Source organism: Sus scrofa, chromosome 4 (genome assembly GCF_054392235.1).
Source record: "Sus scrofa isolate SSC_HxYL_T2T_F1_AM1 chromosome 4, Sscrofa_HxYL_maternal_Yorkshire_Landrace_v2.0, whole genome shotgun sequence".
NCBI classification, from domain to species: Eukaryota; Metazoa; Chordata; class Mammalia; order Artiodactyla; family Suidae; genus Sus; species Sus scrofa.
In genome coordinates this window covers 56,214,050-56,240,606 of record NC_139386.1, presented here as the reverse complement: position 1 = coordinate 56,240,606, position 26,557 = coordinate 56,214,050, and the positions used below count along the sequence as shown (strand labels likewise).

The window sequence follows — 26,557 nt, the reverse complement described above, 5'->3', positions numbered from 1 at the left end:
CTGAGTTGTTGGCAAATGAGGAGAAAGGATTCTATTAATACCCACATGTTAGCTATAACAATAAGAGAGACGTGATATCTTCATGAAATTGATGGTCCAAAAAAGTAAACAGTCTTCTGCATCACATTATATAGAATCCCCTTCATTTCTTTAAAGTAATTTATTTTTTGAAAGAGTTTTATTGAAGTATAGTTGATTTTACAATATTGTGAAAATTCCTGCTGTACAACAAAGTGAGTCAGTTATACACATGCGTATACCCATTCTTTTTCAGATTCTTTTCCCATGTAGGTTATCACAGTATATCGGGTAGAGTTCCTTGTGTTATACAGCAGGTTCCTATTGACCATCCATTCCATATACAACAGTATGCATAAAACAAGTGTATCCAAACATATTTCATTATTTATCTTCAACTTTTTTCTCTTAACTGTATTTACTTACCATATCGTAAGTGTATGGGAGAAAGAAACACACAATATGGCAAGTAGTTTACTTGAAGATGAAAATAATATTGGAATTCAGGAAGGGAAAAGATTACATAAATATATGCCTCCAACTTAACACTATTATTGGTTTTCTCTGCTTCTTCCCTGTGGGCTGTTGTTCAGAAGGACTGCTAGGGCTCCTGTTCCCTAAAAGAGTCCCTTCTTGGTGTAATTGTTCACCCAAAGTAGTAGGGCATGTGGCAAAGAACCAGATCAACTCAGCCTGAAGTGGACCAAGGCATATCTCTAATAAGCCATTTTTTTATATATACACAGAATGAAGTAGAGATTAAAAAGGGATTACTGTCATCATTGTTTAAAGTCATAGAAAAGTGAAGCTTGTATTGTGGCTCAGCAGGTTAAGAACATGACATAGTGTCTGTAAGGATGCAGGTTCGATCCCTGGCATGTTCAGTAGGTTAAGGATCCCTTGTTTCCTCAAGCTGAGGCAACATAGGTGCAGATTCAGCTCAGATCAGGTATTGCTGTGGCTGTGGTGTGGGCTTGCAGCTGCAGCTCCAATTCAACCTCTACCCTGGGAAGTTCCACATGCCACAGGTACAGCTGTAAAAAAGAAAAAAAAATAAACTCATGGAAAAGTAAAGATTTTTGGCTTAATTCTAAGATAGTCCCATCAAATGTCCATGATAAAATATAATAATTGGTCAACGTTTGTTGTAGAATTAATCATCTTGCCATTTTCCTACAACTGTTTATATATCAATAAAATATTTGAAAACATGAAATATTCTTAAAAATTTTAAATACTAGGCTTTAGATTAAAATGTCCTCCATATTTGCCTACATTTAACCTGTAATAAAAACGTAAATGAAAATAAAGTGGCTAGTATGCATCTACCAACTGGCCTCCTTAATAATTACTTAGGATATATTTAGAAGTGGATCCTTTCCTGTTTTATTTACCTTTTGCAAAGAATACATTGTTAATTTTTATGAAATCAGAAAATTAGATGGAAGAAATCCTAGCTGATTTTAGAGCAGGAAAAGTAAGCCCCAGAAGGTTTTTAAGTGGCTTATTCAAGATGCCACAACTAGCCAGAGCTTCAGGGTTACAATTCTCCTCTAATATATTAGGTGATACAAAGAATTGCTGGTGCTTAGAAGACCCAGAGGAAGCAGAACCCTCATCTGTGACATGTCTCCCCACTACGGCAAGTGGTGTTGCTGCCAGAAAATCACCATGAGGGAATTCCCGTCATGGTGCAGTGGAAACGAATCTAACTAGGAATCATGAGGTTGCAGGTTTGATCCCTGGCCTCACTCAGTGGGTGGAGGATCCGGTGTTGCTGTGAGCTGTGGTGTAGGTCATAGATGCGGCTCATATCTGGCATTGCTGTGGCTCTGTCATAGGCTGGCAGCTATCACTCCATTTGGACCCCTATCCTGGGAACCTCCATGTGCCGTGGCTGTGGCACTAAAAAAAAAACAAGATACAAAAAAGAAAAGAAAAGAAAATGACCATGAATGATATACAGCAGGTCTCATTACAAAATATTTACTAGAAATAAATTATTCAGTTCCTATTTAACCGAAGTTATTTTAAATTGTTTCACTACCACAGAGACCATAAATTGATGTATTAAAATTTCTACAAATTACTATAAAAAAGAAAATTAGTAGAGAGTGCATATCAGAATAAGACTAATAATATTATTACCTTAATGTATCATTTAAATGCTACATTTCCATTCCACATCTCTCTCATTTTATTTAGCCTCTGCATTAATCCAACCAGAATTTGAATTAGTCTAGATTAAGTCTTAATATATTTTTTGTAGCTTTTACTTGTGCGAAATTGTGCATTTTCATCCAAACAAGTATGATAATTCTGTCAGATTTGTGTAAATGCAGTTTTTTTAAATGTACTGCACATTGTTATATTAATATTAAAATAATTTCTTAACATTTTTTTCACAGACTTGAGTCAAAGGAGCCTTTCTTGTCTGTTGGGTGAGTATATGTCTAAATATTTAAAATCTCAGTTCTTTAATTGATTTTTAATTCCAGTTAACCAGGTCTCTGAAACAGTATTTTCAGTCATTTAACACCGTATTTAAAGTCATAACCTATCACTGATGCATCATTCCTCGGCAACATAGCCATCTACACTTAAAAGACAAAAAAAAAAAAGTTTCCCTGGACCATTTTGTGATCTCACAAATTAACTAATGCATGTATATGAAATCCTATTTCTTCTATAAAAGCCAAAAAATACACTCCAATTCGTTTTAAAAATTCCTCTGATCATAGCTTCACTATTCCTCGTCAGCCTACTCATTTTTATACCTTTTTCTTTCAATCAACTCTATTCGGGGTTTCTTCCCCCCTTTTTTTCTAAATCTGTTCCTAAAGTCTTTATCATTTTTTCCTGTTCTCTCATTTCACTTTTATTTTTCCACTGCTTACACAGACTGATCTTCTGAGCTCAAAACTCAGGAATCCTAAAGCAGATTAATAATAATACTTGCTTCCCTGACTTACCATACGTGTTCTAGCAACAGCATATTGTGACAAAAATGCACATGTACTATTTTTAGGCATTTAGCTAATTAAAAATCAGCAAAGATGTTTTTCCTGATCTGTCACATGATCCTTTTACTAACATATTAAAATGTCTTATTAAGAGATTTTTGTATGGTCAGTGTTGTGGTTGATGTTATAAACTATCAAAAAGCGTTGGAAGATGTGATGTCTAATTTATAAGAAATCATGCTATATTTGATGAAAAAAAATCACATACAGGAGCTCATTTATTCTCAATGCATAATGACCAGAAACATGGGATGGGATTCGATTTTTAAATGATCACATCAATTTTCTTTTATTACTTTGTTCACAGCCATTGAATATTTCTGTCACTCACTGAACAACATGGTTCCCTCTGGCCTCCTAACTCCTTGTAAAAGCATTTCAGGAAACCATTTGAATCACAAGAATCAAAATAATTGTTAAGGGTACTGGGAGAGAAAACGGAGTATATGCATTTATTGGAAGACTTCTTGAAAAATGAAAGGTCAAGTCGACCTGGTCCAAAAATTCATTAGAGCATGCTTCTTTCTTTCATTGATCATCAGCTTCTATTGTTAAAAATCTTTAAGCCTGAAGTAATCTTTTATTTGGAATGCATATGTGTCCTGCCCTCAAGTCAAAGGGGCTGAAATAGCTTCTCTTCATGCCTCACTTAATGCAGTTACTCTTCGGCATTTCTTGTTCTCCTGACTGCTTTGAGATGGAATCCATTTTTTATTGCCTACCTCTGTTTTACAAGGGCAAACCCTAAGTTATCTTTGTTTTAAAGAGTTGAGAACTCAGTATTAGAGCACTGAGAAAAAGTTTCCCCCAAGAAAGATTTATCACTCAGCAAATACTGCTCAAAATGGGAAACTGGCATGGCAGTAAGAAGATATTGCTTTCCTTAGATATGTCTATATAAGTGGGGTGAAACAAGCATCCCAAATTGTTCTGCTGACTAGATATTTTAATTTACAGCTAAATGTCTTCGTTCCCCTCCAAGAAAATGATTTTAAATGACATTATCCAAAAGTATGTATGTATGTCTCTCTTGATCCTATTCAGCGAAATCCTATGTTCACTATTGCCTATTATTACTAGATAATTGTGAACATAATGGGCATATATAAGCCTACTAGGCAACAGGTAGTCTACTGCAAGAATGATGATTTGAATTTGTGACTCTAATCGAGTCATTTGCCAAAGGGAATAAATAGCAGAAGCAAATGAAACGTGAATATATAAGGTTGAGTTTTTCTAGATGCTGCTCACCTTACTCACATTCATTTTAATGCTACTTTCAATAAAAATTATATCAAAGAATAAATCAGTATTAAATATTGCATATTTCAGGCCATTGCTTGACAATGTCTTAAAGCACTCATGAATAAGTATGTACTTCTAGAAGTTGTTTTCACCTACATAGGCTCTGACACAGTTGTATTAGTTTGGGCAGTTACTTTAACTCCCAAGCTTCAGGTCCCTAATTTGTGAATTGGAGATCAAATAAGGAAATTTAGATCAAGCACTTAGCACTGTTCTTGGTACATAGGTCAGAGAAAAAAACTCCACTTTTATAGGCAGTGCTTAGAGTCACATCCGGAAACCCAAAGAAATTTTTATAATGAAGAGAAAAAAGATGAAAAGTGTGAATGGAATAAACATGAATACAGATATTCTGTTTCGTATTTTAATGATGAACACTCATAATTTTCATTTAAATTTTTAATGGGAGAAAATATCGATAAATTTTTTAATGTGCATCTCTTCTTAATGTAAATTAGATAGCAAAATCCCCCCTTTGATAAATGCACTACAGTAATTATGAAATAAAAGCTTTAAATGTCACAAACATTAATTTGAACTAAATATACCAGTGGAAGAATTAGTCAAAGAGGGAGTTCCCGTCGTGGTGCAGTGGTTAACGAATCCAGCTAGGAACCATGAGGTTGCAGGTTCGATCCCTGGCCTTGCTCAACGGGTTAAGGATCCGGCGTTGCCGTGAGCTGTGGTGTAGGTTGCAGACGTGGCTTGGATCCCGAATTGCTGTGGCTCTAGCGTAGGCTGGCAGCTAGAGCTCCGATTAGACCCCCTAGCCTGGGAACCTCCATATGCCGCGGGAGCAGCCCAAGAAATAGCAAAAAAGACAAAAAAAAAAAAAAAAAAAAGAATTAGTCAAAGAAAGTTGTAACACAAGGAAATATTTGCCTATGGAAAAAGATTAGTGAAGTGTGAAAGGAAGTTAAGTGAAATCTCAGATCCTAGACCTTCAACTGTGCATTGATATAAGAACTTACTTTCATATGCACTAGTAAATTACTAGTAAAATAAAGTCATTAGTAAAAATTAAAAATAAACTTTAGCCTAGATTGAGGTATCATCAACTTAAAAAAAATGTGCAACGTGGGAGTTGTGAGTTAAGCATTATTTGGAGCAAAATGAGGACTATAGCCTGTGAGGCAGCATTTCAGATAGCTCTGAAAAACTGCTCCTTAGAGGAGGGAATCGGAGATCAGTATGTATGTGATTTTGGTGAAGGGAGAGGTGCGTGTAATCAAGCATACACATTTTGGAGACGGTCGATGCTAGTCACAAGGAGTAGATGTCACTATGAAGGATTTTCGTGCTTTTCTAGATATGAGGAGGTGTAAGAATCGGGCTCATAAAATCTCCTGAAAATATGTAATTATATGAAGACTGCTCTGACAGTTTTCCCAGAGCCCAGAGTGCCTCAATCCTGATCTCCACCCTAAGCTCTTTCAGGGGATATGGAGGGTCAGCAGCTGCAGTGGTTCATGATTCAATCCCTGCAGAGGTAGATAGCGATTGCCAATGTCCTGTTCATAGCATGAAGGATCATCCCAGGACCTGATTGTTTTTCATTTGGGTAGGTCAGTGGATGCAGTCTTATTCTCCAAGGCTATCTCAACAATTCTCATACCAGCCAGGCCTGGGACCACTATCTACATCATGCTTGCAGCCTTCCTCATACTTCCCTTACAAGTATATACAAGTCATTTTTAGACATTTCTAGTCTCTGAAATCTCTTCAGAATATCTTTGAAATACAACTTCCCATGGTCTTTCCCTGTTTTGGATGCCTATGGTAGAGGTGGATACATGCATCTAGAACTGTCCTGGAGCTCATCCATCAGGAACCAGGATAGATGTTAAGAGACTGGAAGATGTGCCATGGAGGTCACCATGGTGCACAGGAAGCACTTCTACTCAGGTGCATAAAATCTCATTCTAGGAGTTGCTGCTGTGGTGCAGTGGTGTAAGAATCCAACTGCAGTGGCTAGGGTCACTGCAGAGGTGCGGGTTCAATCCCTGGACTGGCATAGTGGGTTAAAGGATCCAGCATTGCTGCAGGTTCAACTCAGATTCAATTCCTGGCCAGGGAACTTTCATATGCCATGATGTGGCCATTAAAAAAACAAACAAATAAACCCTCATTCTAATGTTATCCTATACCTAAGGCTAAGAACATAATAAATTATTAAATAATATAGTTTTATAATTAAAAACTATTTTAAGTAAAATTTTTCATAGTTTTAAATTATTGTAAATATACTTAACATAAATGTACTCTATATACCATATGTATTACATTTGTAAATTTATTAAAATATGTAAAACTACATTTTTATTATAAAGATAATAAAGTTAAATAATAGATTTTAAAATCCAAGTTCTTTCCTATCACACTTACCTAGCATTAAAAAATCAGTTTATCAGCTTTGTTTTTTAGAGTGGAGCTTAGACTTGAGTGCTAAAGGAATACTAAATGGCTAATGTTTTACTCATCCTCAAAACATTACATTTTGGAGCAATTTAGAAAATTCTTCTGGAAAATGCTTTCTGGTATGTGGCATCAGATAGATTCTGATTTTGGAAATAAGCTGGGAGAAAACTGACATCAAGTTTGCATTCAGAAAAGTGAATATGAAACAAATCATAGTCTCAATTAAAATTATGATATAAATCTTAGTTTAAAACAAGTCTTGCCCTGAAAAAGTTTTTTACAGCTTTTTAAATGAAAAAAAAAAATGAGGGAAAAGGAAGTTCCTGCACATTGGGCATTTGAGATTCACAATGTAAAAGAACAAGTCAAGACTATGCATGAGTTCCCTCTAGTTATAAGTGACTGTTGACACTTTGTATACTCAAGACACTAAATGAAATTTTCCATGTGAATTATTTCTTCTTACCTCTTTAGCATGAAATTAACCTATTTCAAATAAGACTTTTAATCTGAATCAATTATATTTTGGGACTGAAACTTTGATTAATAGCAATTTTTAATTTGATGAATTTTTGTATAAGAGCTTTCTCATGAGAATGATTACTTACTACATGGGTAAATTTTTTTTCAGACTTTTTTCATGTATTAGAATAATTTCCATAAATTGGAAGAATTTAAAATTTTTTATTATTGAGATGGCTCAGAATATATTGTTTCTGAGTCTTGGCTGAGAGACATTCCAAAACACATCACGAATGAAAATACTGAAATCATTATCTTTATCTCAGTCAAGGCACTGACTCTGGGAATGAGCTGATCATGGCTCAGCCAAGCCTGGAGTTCCTGCATCCTTTGAGTAGTACCAGACTTGTTTTATTAAGTCCAACCAAGAGGGAGCCAACATGGCCGGGGCAGAAAATCTCACCTTGCAACTAACAGTATTCCTCACAGAATTGCTAGCAGCTATATTTTGTTAAATCATTTTCTTTGGGCAATATTTCCTTCCTTTCCTTCCAGTCTTGAGCTGAATTTGGAGCTTTGGTGCACTTCAGCTGCTATTCTAAAGACGTCACTAAACCTTGACACTCTTAGTAGGTCAAATATTTACACTAGTTTACTTTTACTCGGGTTTTGTTTTGACACCTTGTATTTACTAACAGATGCTATACATTATTATACCATTAAGCTACCTATTTTAAGAGAATAAATTCTACAATTTGATTTCCTTTGAATCCTGTTCTGTCATTTCTTAGCTGGGTGATTTTGGCAATTTATTTAACTCCTCTGAGCCTTCATTTTCTTCCCTGAAGTAATAACAAACTCTTAGGGCTGTTATGAATGAGCGAATGTTGCAAAGTGCTTAGAACAGTATCTGACACACAGTTAACAGGAAAGAGATATTCGTTGTTATCAACATTCTGTGCAACAACTAAGTTATAAATCTTTCTTAAAGAAGTGAGTTATTGTGAATTACAGAAATTCCAACCAAGTATATCCAAAGGCCTGAATATTCTAGAGAAGTGGAAATGGAATTGAATTCTTGGAAGAGAAGTTCAGAAGAGAGTGAAATCAGCATAGTAGTGAAGAACTACTTTCCTCTGAATATATTTGAGGAAAATAGTGAGAAAAAAATAAAATCACACAAAGACATGAATACAGTTTTAGAATGTGCTTAGATTTATATAAAATTATAAGCAGTAATTAAAACTTTAAAAATAGGAGCATGAAAACAGGAAAGCCATACAAATTTAGAAATAGAGCATGAAAAAGTAAAAACAGAATTATATGACTGCTATAAAATGATTTCTGTTTACCCATTATTTAGGAATTAAGATGTTGTCTTAACCTAGGAATTGAGAAGTTAAAGAAATTGCCCAGATTGTCAGGAAAATTTTCAAGACAAGAAACAGGGCTTGAGTTTATCATCACGATGAAGTAAGAATGTAACAGATATTCAAAATAGTATTCTTGGAAGAAAGAATTGGGTATGTGGCAACAGGAAGAAGAGGTGTACATCATTAATAGATGATTCAAAGAGATGGAAAGATATCTCATGGTCTTGGATTAGAAGAATTAATATTGTTAAAATGGCTATACTGCCCAAAGCAATCTACAGATTTAATGTGATCCCTATCAAAATACCCATGGCATTTTTTCAGAGAACTAGTGCTAATAATCCAAAATTTTATGTGTAACCATAAAAAACCCAGAATTGCAAAAGCAATCCTGAGGGGAAAAAAAAAAAACAGGAGACATAACACTCCCAGACTTCAAGACAACATTACAAAGCTACAGTAATCAAAACAGTGTGATATTGACATGAAAACAGACCTGTAGATGAATGGAACAGAATAGAGAGCCCAGAAGTAAACCCACACACCTGATGTTAATCTTCAATGAAGGAGACAAGACTATACATTTGGGAAAAGATAGTCTCTTCAGCAAGTGGTATGGTGAAATTTGGATAGCGACATGTAAATCAATAAAACTAGAACACATGCTTATACCATATACAAAAATAAACTCAAAATGATTTAAAAGACTTAAATATAAGAGAAGACTACATAAAACTACTAGAAGAGAACATAAACAAAATACTGCCTGACAGAAATAGTAACAATGTTTTCTTTTCCTTTTTTCTTTTTTCTAGGGCCACACCCATGGCATATGGAGGTTCCCAGGCTAGGGGTTGAATTGGAGCTGGCCTATGCCACAACAACAGCCACACCAGATCCAAGCTGCATCTGAGACCTACACAGCTCTCGGCAACACCAGATCCTTAACCCACTGAACAAGGCCAAGGATCAAACCTTCATCCTCATAGTTACTAGCCAGATTTCTTTCTGCTGGGCCATGATGGGAACTCCTCAATGTTTACTTAGGTCAGTCTCCAAGGCAACAGAGATCAAGGCAAAAATAAACAAATGGGACCTAATCACCTAATCAAACTTATAAGTTTTTTCACAGCAAAGGAAACCATATATAAAGTGAAAAGACAACCTACAGATTAGGAGAAAATATTTGCAAATGATGCAAAAGACAAAGGATTAATTTCATAATCAAATAGATCATACAAATCAATAATAAAAAACCCCAAACAACCAAACCGAAAAATAGGGAGAAGACCTAAATAGACATTTATCCAAAGAAGACATACATATGGCCAATAGGCACATAAAATGCTCATCACACTAGTTATTAGAGAAATGCAAATCAAAACTGCAATGAGTTACCACTTCACACTGGTCAGATAGCCATCATTAAAAATCTGCAAATAATAAATGCTTGGAGTGGATATGAAGAAAAGGAAGCCTTCTTATACTCTTGGTGCAGACACTATGAAAAGAGTATAGAGGTTCCTCAAAACAAAAACTAAAAAAGGAGTTACCATATGTTCCAGCAACCCCACTCCCAGGCATATACCCAGACAAAATTATATTAAAAAGATACTTGCATTCCTATATTCATAGTACCTCTTCCTTTTGGAATACTTTTCATTTACTTTTTCTTGTCTGATTTGCTATAGTTAGGACTTCCAATGCTATGTTGAATAGAAGTGGTGAGAGTGGGCACCATTGTTTTGCTCTAGATTCTGAGGGATCTGGAAGGCCTTCAGCTTTTCACCATTGAGTATTATATTGGCTGTTGGTTCTTCATAAATTGCTTTTATTATGTTGAGATATGTTCCCTCTATACCCACTTTTGAAAGGGTTTTTATGATGAATGAATGTTGAATTTTATCAAATGCTCTTTTTTGCGTCTATTGAGATAATTACTGGGTTTTTCCTTTTGTTGATATAAAAGGTAAATCTTAAGTGTTCTCGCCACAAGAAAGTAACTATATGAGGTGATGGTATGTTAATTAGCTTGATTGTGATAATCCATTTCATAATGTGTGTATATATACATATATATATATAAACATCATGTTATACACCTTAAATGTATACAAATTTTCATTTGTCAAAAAAAATCTCTAAAAGAAAATAAAAGAAAGGAAAGGAAATGCCTGATGAAATATTTTCTTTAGTAGTATCAGAATCAGTTAGTGATTGCATGATATCTTAAAGGTTTCTCAGGTGAATTTGGTAGGATCATGGTAAGGAATGTAAGCTAAAATCTAGTTGCAATGAAACTAAGGGAGGAGTTCCTGTCATGGCTCAGTGGTTAATGAATCCGACTAAGAACTATGAGGTTGCGGGTTCAATCCCCGGCCTGCTCAGTGGGTTAAGGATTTGGTGTTGCCGTGTGCTGTGGTTTAGGTCACAGATGTGGCTCAGATCCAGTGTTGCTGTGGCTCTCGTGTAGGCTGCTGGCTACAGCTCTGATTAGACCCCTAGCCTGGGAACCTCCATATGCCACAGGTAAGGCCCTAGAAAAGACAAAAAGACCAAACAAAAAAAACAAAAAAACCAAAAAAAAACAAAAAAACCTAAGGGAAACTTAATAAGAATCCATCCCTAAGTTTTAAATATGCCTGACATCATGGAATCTGTAATGCCCAGTTCACTGCTTATCTTTCCATGGTGTGGTTTCAATTTTCTTTACGTCTCCAGGAAAAAAAGGGATGGGGGATAAAGTCAATTTTCTTCTTCTAAAAATCTATTTTTTTAGCCTCAGTGCTACCACAAAATTAATGATGCCTTTAGCAACTGCACTTGTTTCATTTTTTCCCAAGGTCCTCCAGGCTACCTCTCTGGAGAGTACACAAAGTTTCCACAGTGCTATTTTTGTAATTTAAAGCAGTTGTGCTTTCAGGCCTGATGCTACAACTGTAATTTTAATTTATCAACCTGCCACTCAGTGAAATGTTGTAAAAACATTTGAAAGCTTAAACCCATCATTTATTTCTGCACTTGTCAATGACACTCTTCTGTACTTGTCAAAATCATTTAAACTGAACTATGATAGCATATACAATATCACCAATAAATTGGACAATCAATCATGTATGTATATATTTTGACAATAGTGTCTTGAACGCATAGGTTCCAGAGTACATTTTTAAGAAGCATGTATTCATTACTCTTCAATAATAAAATACAGTAGAGTCATCAAAGAGTCTTCCTTAATTCTCAGAATTTCAAAATGTCTTAGGAAACGGAGGGGTTGATTGCGGTTGAAATGGCTTTTATTTCTTCAGTGAAATGTTCTCCTCAGGGAAAAGGAAGTAATTGCAGATTATAGCAGACAGGAATATAGTATTACTTGGAGGGAAGAAAATACATAGGATCATTAAATAGATTTATTTAAGTTCTGCTTATAAAGAAAGCAGTGGTGCAGAACTTTATAGCTGATGATATTTCAAAAAAGTGTTATCAGCAATTTCACTGCTATCTAATTCATTCATATAATAAAGTGTCACATTAAGCCAAATGCCACAGTTCATGTCAGTTTTACTTTGACGATTTGTATCATTATATATCATAGAAAGCCTCTCCCAGAGTTTGAATGAGATCTTTGATCATAATAAATTAAGGCACTTAAAATTAATCTATCATTTCATATAAATATATGTAGAAATAAAAAAACACCTCTTCAGCCATCAAATCCATTCAACTCAGTAACAACTCGGATACCATACAGGCAATATGTCTGTTTAAGATAAAATGTTAAAATTCTACCTTAAATAATATTGGCTAAATAATCTAGCTGTACCCTCTATAAACTCTTAGCCGTTGCAGTTTTCACCATTTATTTTAAAAAGGCAAGTCTAATGAAACTTCAAGACCTGTGGAGGATTTAAAATCACTTCATTAGCACACAATTATAACTAAGCCAAACTAATGCATATACATCAAATACCCATATATAAGAAAATAAATAACTGAAGTTGGCATACCTAAAACTCCACTCATGAGAAAAACTAATCTTGAGTGATATCATGGAGTCAAAAATCTTGTTTTAACAATCAAGACTTTGACAGGTATACTAACTTACACAACTACCACTGTTTTCTTATTGCCCACCATCACTGTTTTTGAGGAATGAGTTTTTGAAGTGTCAAGACACACTGGAAAGAGTAAGCATATAATCTGATTGCTGGAAGGTATATTTATTGAATATATATATAAATAAAATAGAAATAGTGGCTCAGGTAATTTAGATGTCTTATGCAGAAACATTTCACAAAGAGAGTGCTATTAATTCCATTTAAAATAAGATATTAGTTTTATTTATACTTTTAAAATCTGTCCTGAAAAGTATTGCTTACTAGAAATAAGTATGCAGAATAAATAAAGTGCTTTACTTCCATGCATCTAAAATCAACCCACCTCCAAGGAAGGAAAACTAGTTAAGCACATTTGAAGAGAATAAATTCTTTCTCCTTTTTTTAACTCCAGAAAATACACCTAAGGCTGACTTTGCAATTGAATCACACTTGATTATCTAAATCATTTCCAGCAGTAAGTGCTCATCTTAGAGGGTCCAAGGTTTTGATTAGCCTTTATTGTTTTGTTGTTCATTGGGTCATTACTGATTCTCATATAGAGAAAACAGATAGTGTAACTCTTTTAATACTGGAAAACTGAGACACAGAGAGGTGATGTCATCTCCATAAGGTCACACAGCATATTGGGAGCCATTTTGGAGTGGAGCCTGGCCTTGCAGGAAAGTGTTTCAAGAGCTGCCAATTTCCTGCATACTAACACTTGATGCTCTCCTCTGAGTTTCAGACTCATTTGAATCATCATGAATGCCTAAATATAGCTTTAATTATTCATGAAAATAATTATGTACATAAAAAGTTATTTATTGCTTTTAGAGGCATTGTGAATCCCAGATTTGCATTATAAAAGTGCTGGCAAAAGTTTTAAAGCCTCACTTTCCAATTAAATTCTGTTCATCCAGCCAAGAATGACTGATCTTTATTTCATCAATCTCAACATGTGACCTTTTCAATGCTTTTAATGACATTTTCAAAGTAAAGAATATTTTAATTCAGAAGATTTCCTACTTAACTCTGCAGAACAAATCAGTTATCACAGCATAATCATAGTGGCCAAATGTTAGCAAAAGCCAGGCATCACTTGTGCTCTAAAGAGCTTATTAGAAAAAAAAAAAAAAATGCATGGATGAACTGTATTTTGGCATGCTAAGGTGTATATTAAAATGAAAATCCAGCCCCCAAATGTTTTATGTTTTTAGATACCTTGTTATTTCTTTTGTGAACTTTTAACTAGATCACATTCAAAATTCACCATTTAGAACCTGTAGGCCATGTTCAACTTCAAAATGACATAACCATGCCTGTGGTTTGATTCAACAGCAAGCGGCTCCCGACTGTCGCTTCCCCTTAGCTTCAATGAAAAGCATATGAAAGATAAAGCACTTGATGAGACATTTCTTTCAGATACTGGCTCAATTATCATACCATGCAGGCATATTTAAATGAAGTATATGTTAGAGCCCAATTAGATATAAAAAAATTTTGAAAGTCTTTTAAAAAGTGAAGCTCTCTGGAGAAATCACTTTTAAAATGTGTTCTTTAATCATAGGCCTTTGATAATCCACAATACTCTCACTATGCCTACGGCAGGCCTAGTATTCCAGGTTCCCATGTAAGACCACCAAGTCACAGGTTAGCAGGGCTGCCCAAGAAATCAAAGTTCTCAGACCTAATTTTCTTCAGTCATCAGGTTTTGTTTGGAAGCTCTTGAGAAAGAATTTGATGAGCATCTCCGCCCTTTGTACAATGAAAAGCTGTTCAATTCCAGGAAGTTCATCTAATCATTATTTGAAGGGCACTGTAAGAGTGTGTGCAAAATATTATGTGATAACATTGTCAGCCGTTGTTCTAAACCAACTTACTCTACAAGAATAAATAGTTCCCTGTTGCTGTGATTGAATATTGAGCTTTCCCTCCATGTTACAAAGATTATAGCATCAAATTATCATTGCTGGAGAGTTGAGTAAAATATTTAGGCATGTGTTTTTGACAATGACTAATGAAGTCTGCAAAACTACTTAGACTTAAATATATAATATGTTGAAAATATTTTGTGTTAATGTCTTAACATGTAAACCTTCAAAGCGCAAGTTAAAAACAAGAAGTGGATGTTATGATGCCATTGAATTCTAATCAAGACTTCATTTCCAGGATCTTTATCCTTAGTTCTGAATATCAGTGCAATTATATTTGGATGAGATTCATGAAGTGCAAAATTCTGTTTAAGTCATTTTGCTAGGTGAAAAGCAAGATATAAAGGTAGATGAGACTAGTGTTTCTCATGGTGAACTCAGTAAAACAGTGCCAATCCATAAATTGCTTTTACCAGTTTGTTATTAATTGAATACAAAAGGGAAGAGTAAGATGTGGTTCAGATCTGGCATTGCTGTGGCCTTGCCGTAGGCTGGCAGCTGTAGCTCAGATTCAACCCCTAGCCTGGAAACCTCCATATGCCCTGACTGCAGCCCTAAAAAGGAAAAAAAAAAATATTTAGCTCATTAATGCTCAGAAGAAAAGTACCTCTAAGCAACATTAGTAGGTTATGATAGAGATTTATTCTAGAAAATATCAGTTGACTCTTTAACAAAACTCCAGATTAAGTGCAATGCCTCACTTGAAGCAATAAATGGTAAACTTTATACTAAAGGGAAAAAAAAATCTAGTCAGCGATATTAGGGAAATACATAAATATTCCCTGTGCAAAGTAGAGGAAAGAAAAGTGGCAAAATAAGAACATAGAAAAAATTTGATTAAAGAACATTGAGTTTCATCTGTAAATAAAAGACATTCCCAAAGAGAACATGAGTCAGTAATGAAATGTAAAGTATAATTCATTCATTTTAATGACATTTTTAATATTTGAAGTGTAAAGAAACTTTTATATACATATATATCCGTACTAAAAGAAAAAGCTAATTTTAAGAGAAAAAATTTCAACAGAAAAAATAAAGTTGGACCCAGTTTTCTTAATGATGTGAAGACAATAATGGAGGTAGTTTTTAGGAAAAGGATTGTAACACAATAATTCTGTGTTCAGCTGTGTCATTTTTTATTTACAAAGGTGACAGAAAGATATCAACAGAAAATAAGTTATACCATGTACCAAACACAGATAGAAATTATTTATAAATTATAAATGTAGTTGCTAGCCTGTTTTTTTCCACCCTAGACACTGACATCATAAGGATTAACTTAAGTTATAACAATTATTTAGTCATGCTCTTTAACTGAGAACATTATGAAGGGGACTAAATGATTTATTAAGGATGATTGTAGGAGTGGTGAGAAATTTTTGACATTTCTAAAGTTCATCAAAGATGAGAATATAAGAGAAAATTCTGAAGCGTGGCAATTATGAGGGAGATTGTCTCTTTTGCAAACATGTAACTTAGGGATAAGAACTGCCTTGAGAATTCCCACTGTGGCTCAGTGGTTTAAAAATCTGACTGCAGTAGCTCAGGTTTCTCTGGAGGAGCAGGTTTGATCCCTGGCAGTGGGTTACAAGGATCTGGCATTGCCACAGCTACAGCATTGTCACACCTGTGGCTCAGATTTAACTCCCTGGCCTGGGAACTTCCATATTCCACAGGTACAGCCATAAGATTAAAAAAAAAATAAACAAAATAACGTATTAATCAGTGGGAATAAAATAGAAACCACAACAAGCCATGTTTGTATACAGAAAGTAAAAATTGGCAAAGAGTGAAAACCAAGTCAGTGAGGAGTGGAAGAATTATTCAATATGCCCCTTTTGATTTTACATTTGTGGGAAACACTCATCTTAGGTAATAGGTGTTCAGTGCAATGTGAGTTTGTAATAAAAGGAACATAGAACTAAGTATTTTGTGAAAAGGGGAAACTTTAAAACCAAGTACAGGTGCATAATAGAAGACAAACTTGAGTATCTAAAAATGTCCTAAATTTCCAAAATAACTTTGAGTAATAATAGTGATAAAAGTTAATATCTCGATTTCAATTTAAATGGTTTTACTTTTTTTTTTCCCCTGTATTTTTAGGGCTGCACATGAGGCACGTGGAAGTTTTCAGGCTAGGGGTTGAAACAGAGCTGTGGCTGCCCACCTAAGCCACAGCCACAGCAACAGCAGATCCAAACCATGTCTGCCACCTACACCACAACTCATGGCAATGCCAGATCCTTAACCCACTGAGTGATGCCAGAGATTGAACCCAAGTCCTCATGGATACTAGTTGGGGTCATTACTGCTGAGCCACAATGGGAACTCTATGGTTTTGCTATTTTATATTAAGATAATTCCTTTTTGTTTTGGGCACATATCTATTGTGTTTAAGTAGTTTTCTTCTTACTATTTTACTTAGGACATATTATAAGAAATGCCTCAAATTTTACCAAATTCCTCTCTATCATCTGCTGATGAAAATAATATTTTTGCTCCTTTCATTTCTTTTCATATCAGATCATATTTATAGATTTCCAGACTTCAACATAGTTTACATTGACTTATGGTGTTGCTCTTTTTCTGATGAGATTAAGACTGTTTTTTCATCTTGTGACTTTAACAATGAAAGCATCTAAAACTATATATTTTTGTTTTCAGTCAGGTGCTTTCTGTGGTCCATAGGTTTTGGAAAAAGTATTCTATTTATTTCTTTTTAGATAATATGAAAGTCCAATTTTTATTTATTCTTTATTCCTGCATCAATCTGACTGAAGAGAGCCAGAAAGACTGGAATTGGTACTGAAAGAAAAGGGAGCCAGGTTCAGGTCACCACCTTCTTAAAACCTGTATGTGAATGGATAAATGCTACATTTTAACAATGTCATTTGACTTTAATAAAAACAGTGTCATTTGGAATTTTTGCTTGGAAGAGATCCCAGAAATACATAATTATTAATTCTCTTCTCTGTAAAATTTCTAATAAAATAGTCTGGGGGCTCTCTTGAGGTGTCTGTGTCTGTTACACTGTGCTATAGTAGATCATACAAAGTTTTGCCACAGTATTTTCCTTTTTATGATTTTATTCTCTTTCCCAAACTACTAGAAGCTAGAGATATTTGGAACTCATTATTCTATTCCTTTGTTATATTTAGCAGTAACATTCTTCCTTGTAATTACTACTCTTCAATACTTGTCTTGCCTTCTGGAGCCACAGTGAATAAATTCAATGCCTCTTCCACTAGACAGCCTTTCAAATATTTAAATAATTAGCTTCCTTCCTTCCCAAAGACCTTTTTCTCTAGACTAAACATTCTTATTTTATTCAACCATTTCTATATTGGGGCATTGTTTTGAGGTTTCTTGCCATCCTAATTTCTTTCATCTGTATTCACTCCAGTTGGTTGAAATCCTACTGAAGCTTCACTGAAATACACTAAACCAAATATTTACAGAGATGTCTCAAAAGCGAACGTCCAGTGCTGTTGTTACTTCCTTTTTTAAAGATGCTACAGTTCATTTAATGCCTTCTAAGATCTCATTAGCTTTATGGGAGTGCTATCAACCTCCTGGCTTACACTGAGCTTGCAGTTGATAAAAGTACCACAATATTTCTTACAACAATATCTGGTAAGCCATAGACAAGATGGTTTATGCTCTGGTCTTTGATTGGTCATGTTACCTTAGTTCTCTCATTTATAAAATCAGGATAATATTAATATTAACTCATAGGATTTTTAAGACAATTAAATGATTTGATTATATGCAAAGCACTTATAATAGTGACTGACAATTGCTAAGGATTCAGTAAATATTAACTGTTAACATTATCATTGATATTCTTTTACTATTATTATTATTATCCCTTTGTCTAATCTTAAAGATGTTTATAAGCTAGTTTATACCATGAGGAATATGTGCCATTGATATATTTACCTTGAAGGAAAACCTTTTAGAAAATCATTATAATCCAATAAGTTAAATAATAGTAATAATAAAAATATCAAATGCACAAGCTATGAAAAAAAAAAGGTGTCTTTACACATAGATCCCCCCTGGGAGTTCCTGTTGTGGCTCAGTGGTATCAAACCCGACTAGTATCCATGAGGACATGGGTTTGATCCCTGGCCTCGCTCAGTGGATTAAGGGTCTGGCGTTGCCCTGAGCTGTTGTGTAAGTTGCAGATGCAGCTCGGATCTGGCATTGCTGTGACCGTGGCAGAGGCTGGCGGCTACAGCTCAGATCAGCCCCTAGCCTGGGAACTTCTATATGCCGCACCTGCAGCACTAAAAAGGCAAAAAATAAAAGTAATAAATAAATAAATAAATCATCTAAACAACAACAACAACAAAAAAACCAACAGCAAATAGACCACCTGTACCCTTTGATTACATATCACATGGGGTCATTCTTAAACATGTAGAATACAAGAATGCCTAAACTGGATTGTCTCAGTTAAAATCCAACCAGGAGACAAGAGACAGAAATCACACTAGCCACTTTTACAGGGAAATTTTAATATGCAGAATTATTAACTAGTTAAATACCATTAACTACTTAAAGGGGGTAAAAGAGACTACAAAAGAATATCAGAATAGAAAATGTAGGTAGTAATTCCTATCTCTATGACTGAAGGAGAGAATCCAGGAAGGAAAAAAACTGAAGAGCCTCTCCCTCCTGGGCTGAGTTCACAAACTATTGGAGAGATTGTGGCTGCAGCTCACTAGATGGCAGAGAAAGTTGTTGGCGTGTTGGTGGACTGTGGGTAATGAGTAAGCATCATCCTGCAGGGGCAAGAGTGAGCAGCAGTGGGTCTCTTGTAATGTGCTGACAGCTGTGCCAGAGAAACAAGGCGAAAAACAGGTGGGAATCTGGAAAAAGAAGCCCCTTCCTCTTCAGTGCTTTTCAGTTTTCCTCCAAACACCCTGTACTGGCAAACCCTACCACGGTGCCAGCTGCAAAGGAACAACGTTTACAGGATCCAGCTCCATTATCACAAAGCAACAGCAAAGAGAAAGCAGTTTTAGAGCTAATAGGAAATAAATTGTTATTTATTGGCAGAAAACTCTAACCCAACATGGTCTAATCCAATTGTAATGCTCTAAGCATCCTAATTTTAATGTTCAGGTGTTTGAAAATTATAATATAGTTATTTTGTATTCCTACAAAAAGTAATAATAATAAATATGGCAGAAATTTCTGTATAATTCTAATATTCAATTCAAAAAATATCTACTGGGTGACTAGAAACACCTTGTTTTTTTTTGCAGAGCTCTAAATCTAGTGAGATAGACTCATGAACAGTTAATGACAATATAATATGTTCAGATAGAAGTATGTAGAAGAAGTTGTGAGAATGAAACCTGCACATTTATGAATAAATTCAGCTAGGACAAAAAGGTATATAATCTCCTACAGAATTTTGACATGAGCCCTCCTGGAATATTTTACTCTGAAAACTTCAGTGTCAAGAAATTCAGACAAATTAGATTACGTTCAAAGAAGGAAGACAGGAATGATTAATAGACTAGAGATACTGGTTTGTGAAAGGAAGGATAACAGAAATAAATCTGTATAGATTAGCTATGTGACAGGAAAAGCAGAGTGCTGACAAGCATGAGTCAAATGTAAATACAAAAAACTATGATCGAGGAATAGAACAGTAAGTGGAGTTTAGTCCAACTCAACAAACTTTTTAATTGGGGAGGATGTGGGTCTTGAGTTAGGCCCTAAGGATAGATACATATTCAATGGAACAATACATGTGTTGACAGATGAAGAGCTTGAGCAAATCCCCATAAATAGGACATATTCTATTGAGCAAGCAGTTGGGCTAATGTAAAAGTTTGTGTAGAGATGCAAGAATATATGTCTCTGATAATAAAGAGCTATTCTGTGCCACCCAGCGAGTAGTGCTAGGAATGGCTGAATGATTAAGAGTATTTGAATGAATTGTTATATATCCTCATACTAAGCGAAGTCAAAAAGAGAAAGACAAACACCATATCACTTATATGCGGAATCTAGAATATGGCACAGATGAACCTATCTACAGAATAGAAATAGATTCACAGACAGGGAGAACAAGACTTGTGGTTATCAAAGGGGTGGGGCAAGGGAGTGGGATGGACTGGGAGTTTGGGGTTGATAGATACAAACTATTACATTTAGAATGGATAAATGACAAAGTCCTACTGTCTAGCACAGGGAATTATTTTCAATCTCTTGGGACAGAACATGATGGAAGGCAATATGAGAAAAAGACTGGGTCACCTTTCTGTACAGCAGAAACTCCCACAACATTGTAAATCAACTATAATTTTAAAAAGTTAAAAGAAAAAAAGAATGTCAGAAGAAGGCTCTGCATTGTGGAGAGTGCGGAATGTTGAAAATTCTGAACAGTACCTTAAAGACCATGGGGAGTAATTGAGGGTGTGTTGTTGTTCTTGTTTATTTCTGATATTTTGTAAAAAGAATGCTTTCTAATCATTAGCAGCATACATGATGGGTAGGAGAGGGGACCAGAAATGCCAGTTTGCAGACCGTTTTCCTGGTCCAGGCAAGACTGTATATCTCTAGGCAGGCCCCTCACATTGACTAGATGTTTTGCTAGATAAATGACTCCTGCTTTCACATTTATCATTCTACTACCAAATGTGTCATGAACATAAAAATCAAATGTCATTCTCCTTGTAACTTTATAAAGTAATCATGAACTTAATAGAATCATATGTATATATACACACATATACATATATAGTCACTCATTCTAGATTAGAAGACAGAAGTGGAAACTAAACTTGATTTTGGAATTATATATCCTTCCTATGGGAACACAGCATAGAGAAGGGTAACAAGCATACCCCATTCAAGGTGGTACTTCCAAAATGAGAATCCCTGTGTTCACATGGCCAGAGGGAGAAAAATATTTCCTTTTTTCTCCTCTTTCTTGTTCCCAGAGTTACTCTTCACACATCCTTCAATTAAAAAATAATCATCCTTTGAATGTATGAGACACTAAGCTTGGCTCATAGCAATTTAGAGACCGAAACTCTTTTTTTTTTTTCTGTCTTTTTGCTATTTCTTGGGCCACTCCCGTGGCATATGGAGGTTCCCAGGCTAGGGGTCGAATCGGAGCTGTAGCCACCGGCCTACGCCAGAGCCACAGCAACGCGGGATCCGAGCCGCGTCTGCAACCTACACCACAGCTCACAGCAACGCCGGATTCTTAAACCCCTGAGGAAGGCCAGGGACCAAACCCTCAACCTCATGGTTCCTAGTCGGATTCGTTAACCACTGCGCTACGACAGGAACTCCTAGAGACGGAAACTCTTAAATGTACTGCGTGGACTATTTTAATCCCTGAACTTCTTAGTCACTTTATCTTTCTAAGGAATTGGGTCCTTACCCACTGTTAGTCAGGAATTCTATAAATGTGCCGTAATCCATTCCAAAATTCTTGGTAGTCAATTGAATATTTTATCAATGCAATTTAGACTAAATAGGTTTTGCCACTGTTTTTACATTTTGAATATATGTCTACACACACACACACACACACACACACACACTCCAAATATACAGATTTATATGTATTCTGTAAAGTGAAAATAGACATATCTCTGTCTACATATTATGTTAGAAATCTTTGTATATATGTTCAACTATATATACTGTGTTGGAAACCCACATCAAATTTTACAAGTTAGAAGTGAGAGTCTGTAGGTGCTTTTAAGGAAATTTTTGCCTCACTAAGAACCTCAACCATAGAGAAAAGTGTGCTCTGGAAATTTAGGTAGCCTACATTTTAACTTCTGAATTCATGACTTCCACAGGCATTCTGAAGAATAGTTGTGCTAAAGAGAGATAACAAACTTCATAAGACACTGTTCTACGTATTTGTTCCATATTTTTCTACCAATAATTCTTGACCATCTAGAAGGACTAACTTTTGAATGTTCACTTATTAAATCCCTATATGCTTTTACAGGGATAATTAAAATGTCATCTCTTTCATGAAACCTTATTTGATTTCTGTATCCAATCACAGCCTACTTCTGCCTATAATCTCTCATGGTAGTTTTTATTTTTATTTTGGCATTTAACAAATTTGGCTTTGAATTATGTTCATATGTGTATTTGCCTAATCCCTTAAATTTAGATTGCTGTTCCTTTAGAAGCTATGTTCTGCAGATATGATATTATTATTCACAAATCTCAGTATTATGCTTCATATAAGCATCCAATAATTTATATAAGTATGCAATATGTATTTAATAATTGATCATTCAATATAATCCAGATATAGTGATTAAGAAGGCTCCAGTAATTATTTGTAGTTATTATTTGTAGGTTATCTGTTAAGAAACCATTAAAAGCCTCCCTCTTTATGCTAGGAAGTTTATTAATATTCTTTCAGGTTTTATATACATATATTTTTTTTCCATACCTATAACATACAAAATTTCCCTGACCAGGGATCAAACCTGCACCACAGCAGTGACCTGAGCCACAGCAATGACAATCCTGGATCCTTAATTGCTAGGACACCAGGGAAATCATTCAGATTATATTTTAATGATATTCTGTGGTAGAAAGTAAAAGGAAGTACTTCTGTATATTAGTCTACTCATATGAAGCTGTTTTATGAATTCAAAGTGATTATATAAAATTAATCACATATATTATAAAAATCCAATGAGTTGTGATTTCTTCTTCCAGAAATGAAAAAGTTTGAATGACATTCCAGGAAATTTACTAGGTCTCATTTAATCTCCCAAAATGAAAGGAAGTGTGAATGTGCAACTCTAATCAATTAGCTTTACTAATTCTTATTTCCTATTAACTTTCAAAGGAATCTGAGCTAATAGAATACATTGAAGAGTAGAAGAAAAGTTGTGATGTGCACAAGATTTAAAAAATAAAATATAAATTATTTTTGTGTTAAACATTCAAAATTATTATTTTACTTTTCTAGAAAGTCAAGCACTTCCCATTTGGCACTAAGCATGCTCCAAGATGACAAAAACCTTCACATTTATTAGACTTAGTTTCCTCCTGGACAATCCCCTAAACATCTAATTTTTTATCATTTTCTTTTCAATGGCATAAGAAACTGATTGTCTGACAAAATGACTGCAATGGAAACTGCAAAGTTTTTTCCTTTAAAGGCTAAAATAGATGTAACTAGAGATTCTCATACTAAGTGAAGTAATTCAAAAAGACAAATAACATACGATATCACTTTTATGTGGAATCTCAAATGGTATAAATGAACCTATCTGAAAAACAGAAACAGACTCATGGACATAAAGAATAGACTTGTGGTTGCCAAGAGGAGGGGGAGAGAGTTGGATGGACTGGGAGTTTGGGGTTGGTAGATGCAAACTATTGCATTTGGAAAAGATAAGCAGTCATGCCCTACAGTTCAGCACAGGGAACTATATCCATTCTCTTGGGATAGAACATGATAGAAGAGAGTATGAGAAGAAGAGTGCATATGTATATTTGGATGACAGGGTCACCATGCTATATAACAGAAACTGACAACACTGTAAGTCAAATATACTCTAATAAAAATAAAATAATTTTTAAAAAGCCAAAATAGATCAAATCATAGCATAACAGTGGGATATTTTTTAATATGAAAGACAAGTTTTTCTCAGCAACACAATTCTAGGATACATAATATACCTTACAGAGCTGAATATACCGAAAAAGGCAATGCCATTTTTTGACAGCTAATTTCAAACAGAGACTCACACAGAAAGAAAAAGAAGGAATTTTTTTGAGAGTGCAAGAATCTGAAGGAGGGAAAAATATTAGACAAAACAAAAACAAAAAAACAGAATCATTGAGGGCCGGAGGAATCCTGAGGAAAGCATGGCAGACATGAATCAGACTTCCCCTGTGGCGATCTCTCTTCAGCTCCTTGAATTGCTTTCTCTTCCTTCAAAATCCAGCTTGATTTTATAGCTTATGCCCTGAGCCAACTACAGCCATGGCATTCCTGCTAAAAGTCTAAGCCAGTAAAACAAAAGCAGCCTTGTCAAGATTACCCAGACTTGTTTGTACATTATTTCATTTCTAACTTGACAGGTAAAATTGAGTTCATGATGGCAGAAAGTGGCTCTTGGAGATGAAACAATTTAGGATGCTTTGTTCTAAATCGTTCTCATAAATATGCCTTAGCAGTTAGGATTGAAGAAAAATAAGCAAATTGGACAGGATAATTTAACCATCACCTGAGAAAAATAAAAAATAATTTTTTTTCCCTCAGGAACTTTTAAATTTCCAGAAGTCTGATAAACTATCGAAGTTTTTTTTTATTAAAGTGTATTTCTTAAAGGTATAAGACATATGAGTGGAATCCATGACATCATTCTCATCCATATTAGTGACGCTTTTATTAACTGGCCCACATGTCACATTTTCTTCTTGCTATTAAACTCCACTTTCTGAGGTTATAATATTTTTTAAAAGAACTTCAGAAAAAAAGATGATAAAACAATTTAGCCACATATCCTCTCTGCATTTATTTTGTCACATCTGAAAATTATTTGAGAATTTTCTGTTTGGAAATAATTATTCCATCAAACAATAGTTATTTAATGCATCTAAAATGTCTATCACCATGTCTGACACTTGGTTAATATCAAATTTATCTTTTAGAATCAGTTATTTCTCAACACTACTTAATTATTCTCATTATTATGAATGTTATTATTTAATTTCAAAGATAGTTCCCAGGTCCTTCAGAAAGACAAGGCAAGAGTCTAGGAGAATATTTACATGTCAGAGAGGCAGAGACTTTACAATTACAAGTTTTCTGAAGTAAATGCTCTAAGAAAAGAGAAGTGGAAAGTCTATTCACAAAGAAATCTGTCTTTAGTTCAGTCAAGCTGGGTGAGATTTAAGGCCATCTTGATCACCACTAGAATGTGAAATTCATGAGCAAAAAACAAACTATTTCACTAAACCTAAGTGACTAGTAGGGTTCCTGACATATAGGTTCTCAATCAAGTTGTGGTAAATGAGCATATGAAGTGATAATGCTGTACTAAATACTTATCTGTGTTACTTAAGGCATTTAATATCTCTAGGCTTCAGTATCCTGTAAAATTAGAATAACATGCTACATCTTATAGGTTGTTGTTAAAGCTAAATCAGATTATGTATGGAAAAATCACAAAGAATTTTGTTCCAATAACTAGAATGTTTCTTTCTCCAGGTATCATGTTTCATAAACAAGGTCTCAACAAAGAGTTCCCGTTATGGCTCAGCAGGTTAAGAACCCAGCATAGTGTCCATGAGGATGTGGGGCTGGATTCCTGGCCTCACTCAGTGGGTTAAGGATCTGGCATTGCTGCAAGCTGCAGCATAGGTTGCAGATGTGGCTCAGATCTGGTGTTGCTGCGCTGTGGCATAGGCCTGCAGCTGTAGCTCTGATTTGACCCCTAGCCCAAGAACTTCGATAGTAGGTGCTGTCATAAAAAAGAAAAAAAAAAGAAATTTCTCCACTAGATTCTTAAAATTATATATCTTTTTCTCCTTCTTTTTGGCTTTGAGAAACTCATTTGTATTATCCAAACATGAATGCTATTGTATATACACTTGTATTCAACAAACATATTCTTTTTCCCCCCAGCTTTATTGGGATATAATTGACATATAATGTCGTGCAAGCTTAAGCTATTAAAGATGTTAATTTGACACACTTACATATTGCAAAATGATTACCACCACAGAATGAGTTAACGCATCCGTCACATCACATAATTATCATTTCTTAAGTGTCTGTTATCAGGTGGATAGATAAAGAAGATGGGTATGTTATATACAATGGAATATCAGTCAGCCATGAGAAAGAAGGAAATTTGCCATCTGTGAAAACATGGTGTACCTTGAGGGCATTACGCTCAGTGAAG

General features: G+C 34.9%; 1 protein-coding gene across 33 annotated transcripts in view; it reads left to right on the top strand.

Annotated features, from left to right (window-relative positions):
- Positions 1–26,557, top strand: part of RALYL (RALY RNA binding protein like) — a 765,932-nt gene that overhangs the window by 648,743 nt on the left and 90,632 nt on the right. For all 33 annotated transcript variants that reach the window (XM_085021182.1, XM_085021176.1, XM_085021187.1 and 30 more), the window contains one exon: positions 2,427–2,459. In XM_085021182.1, coding sequence (XP_084877308.1) covers positions 2,427–2,459 — 33 coding nt within the window. The remainder of the gene's footprint in view (positions 1–2,426; positions 2,460–26,557) is intronic.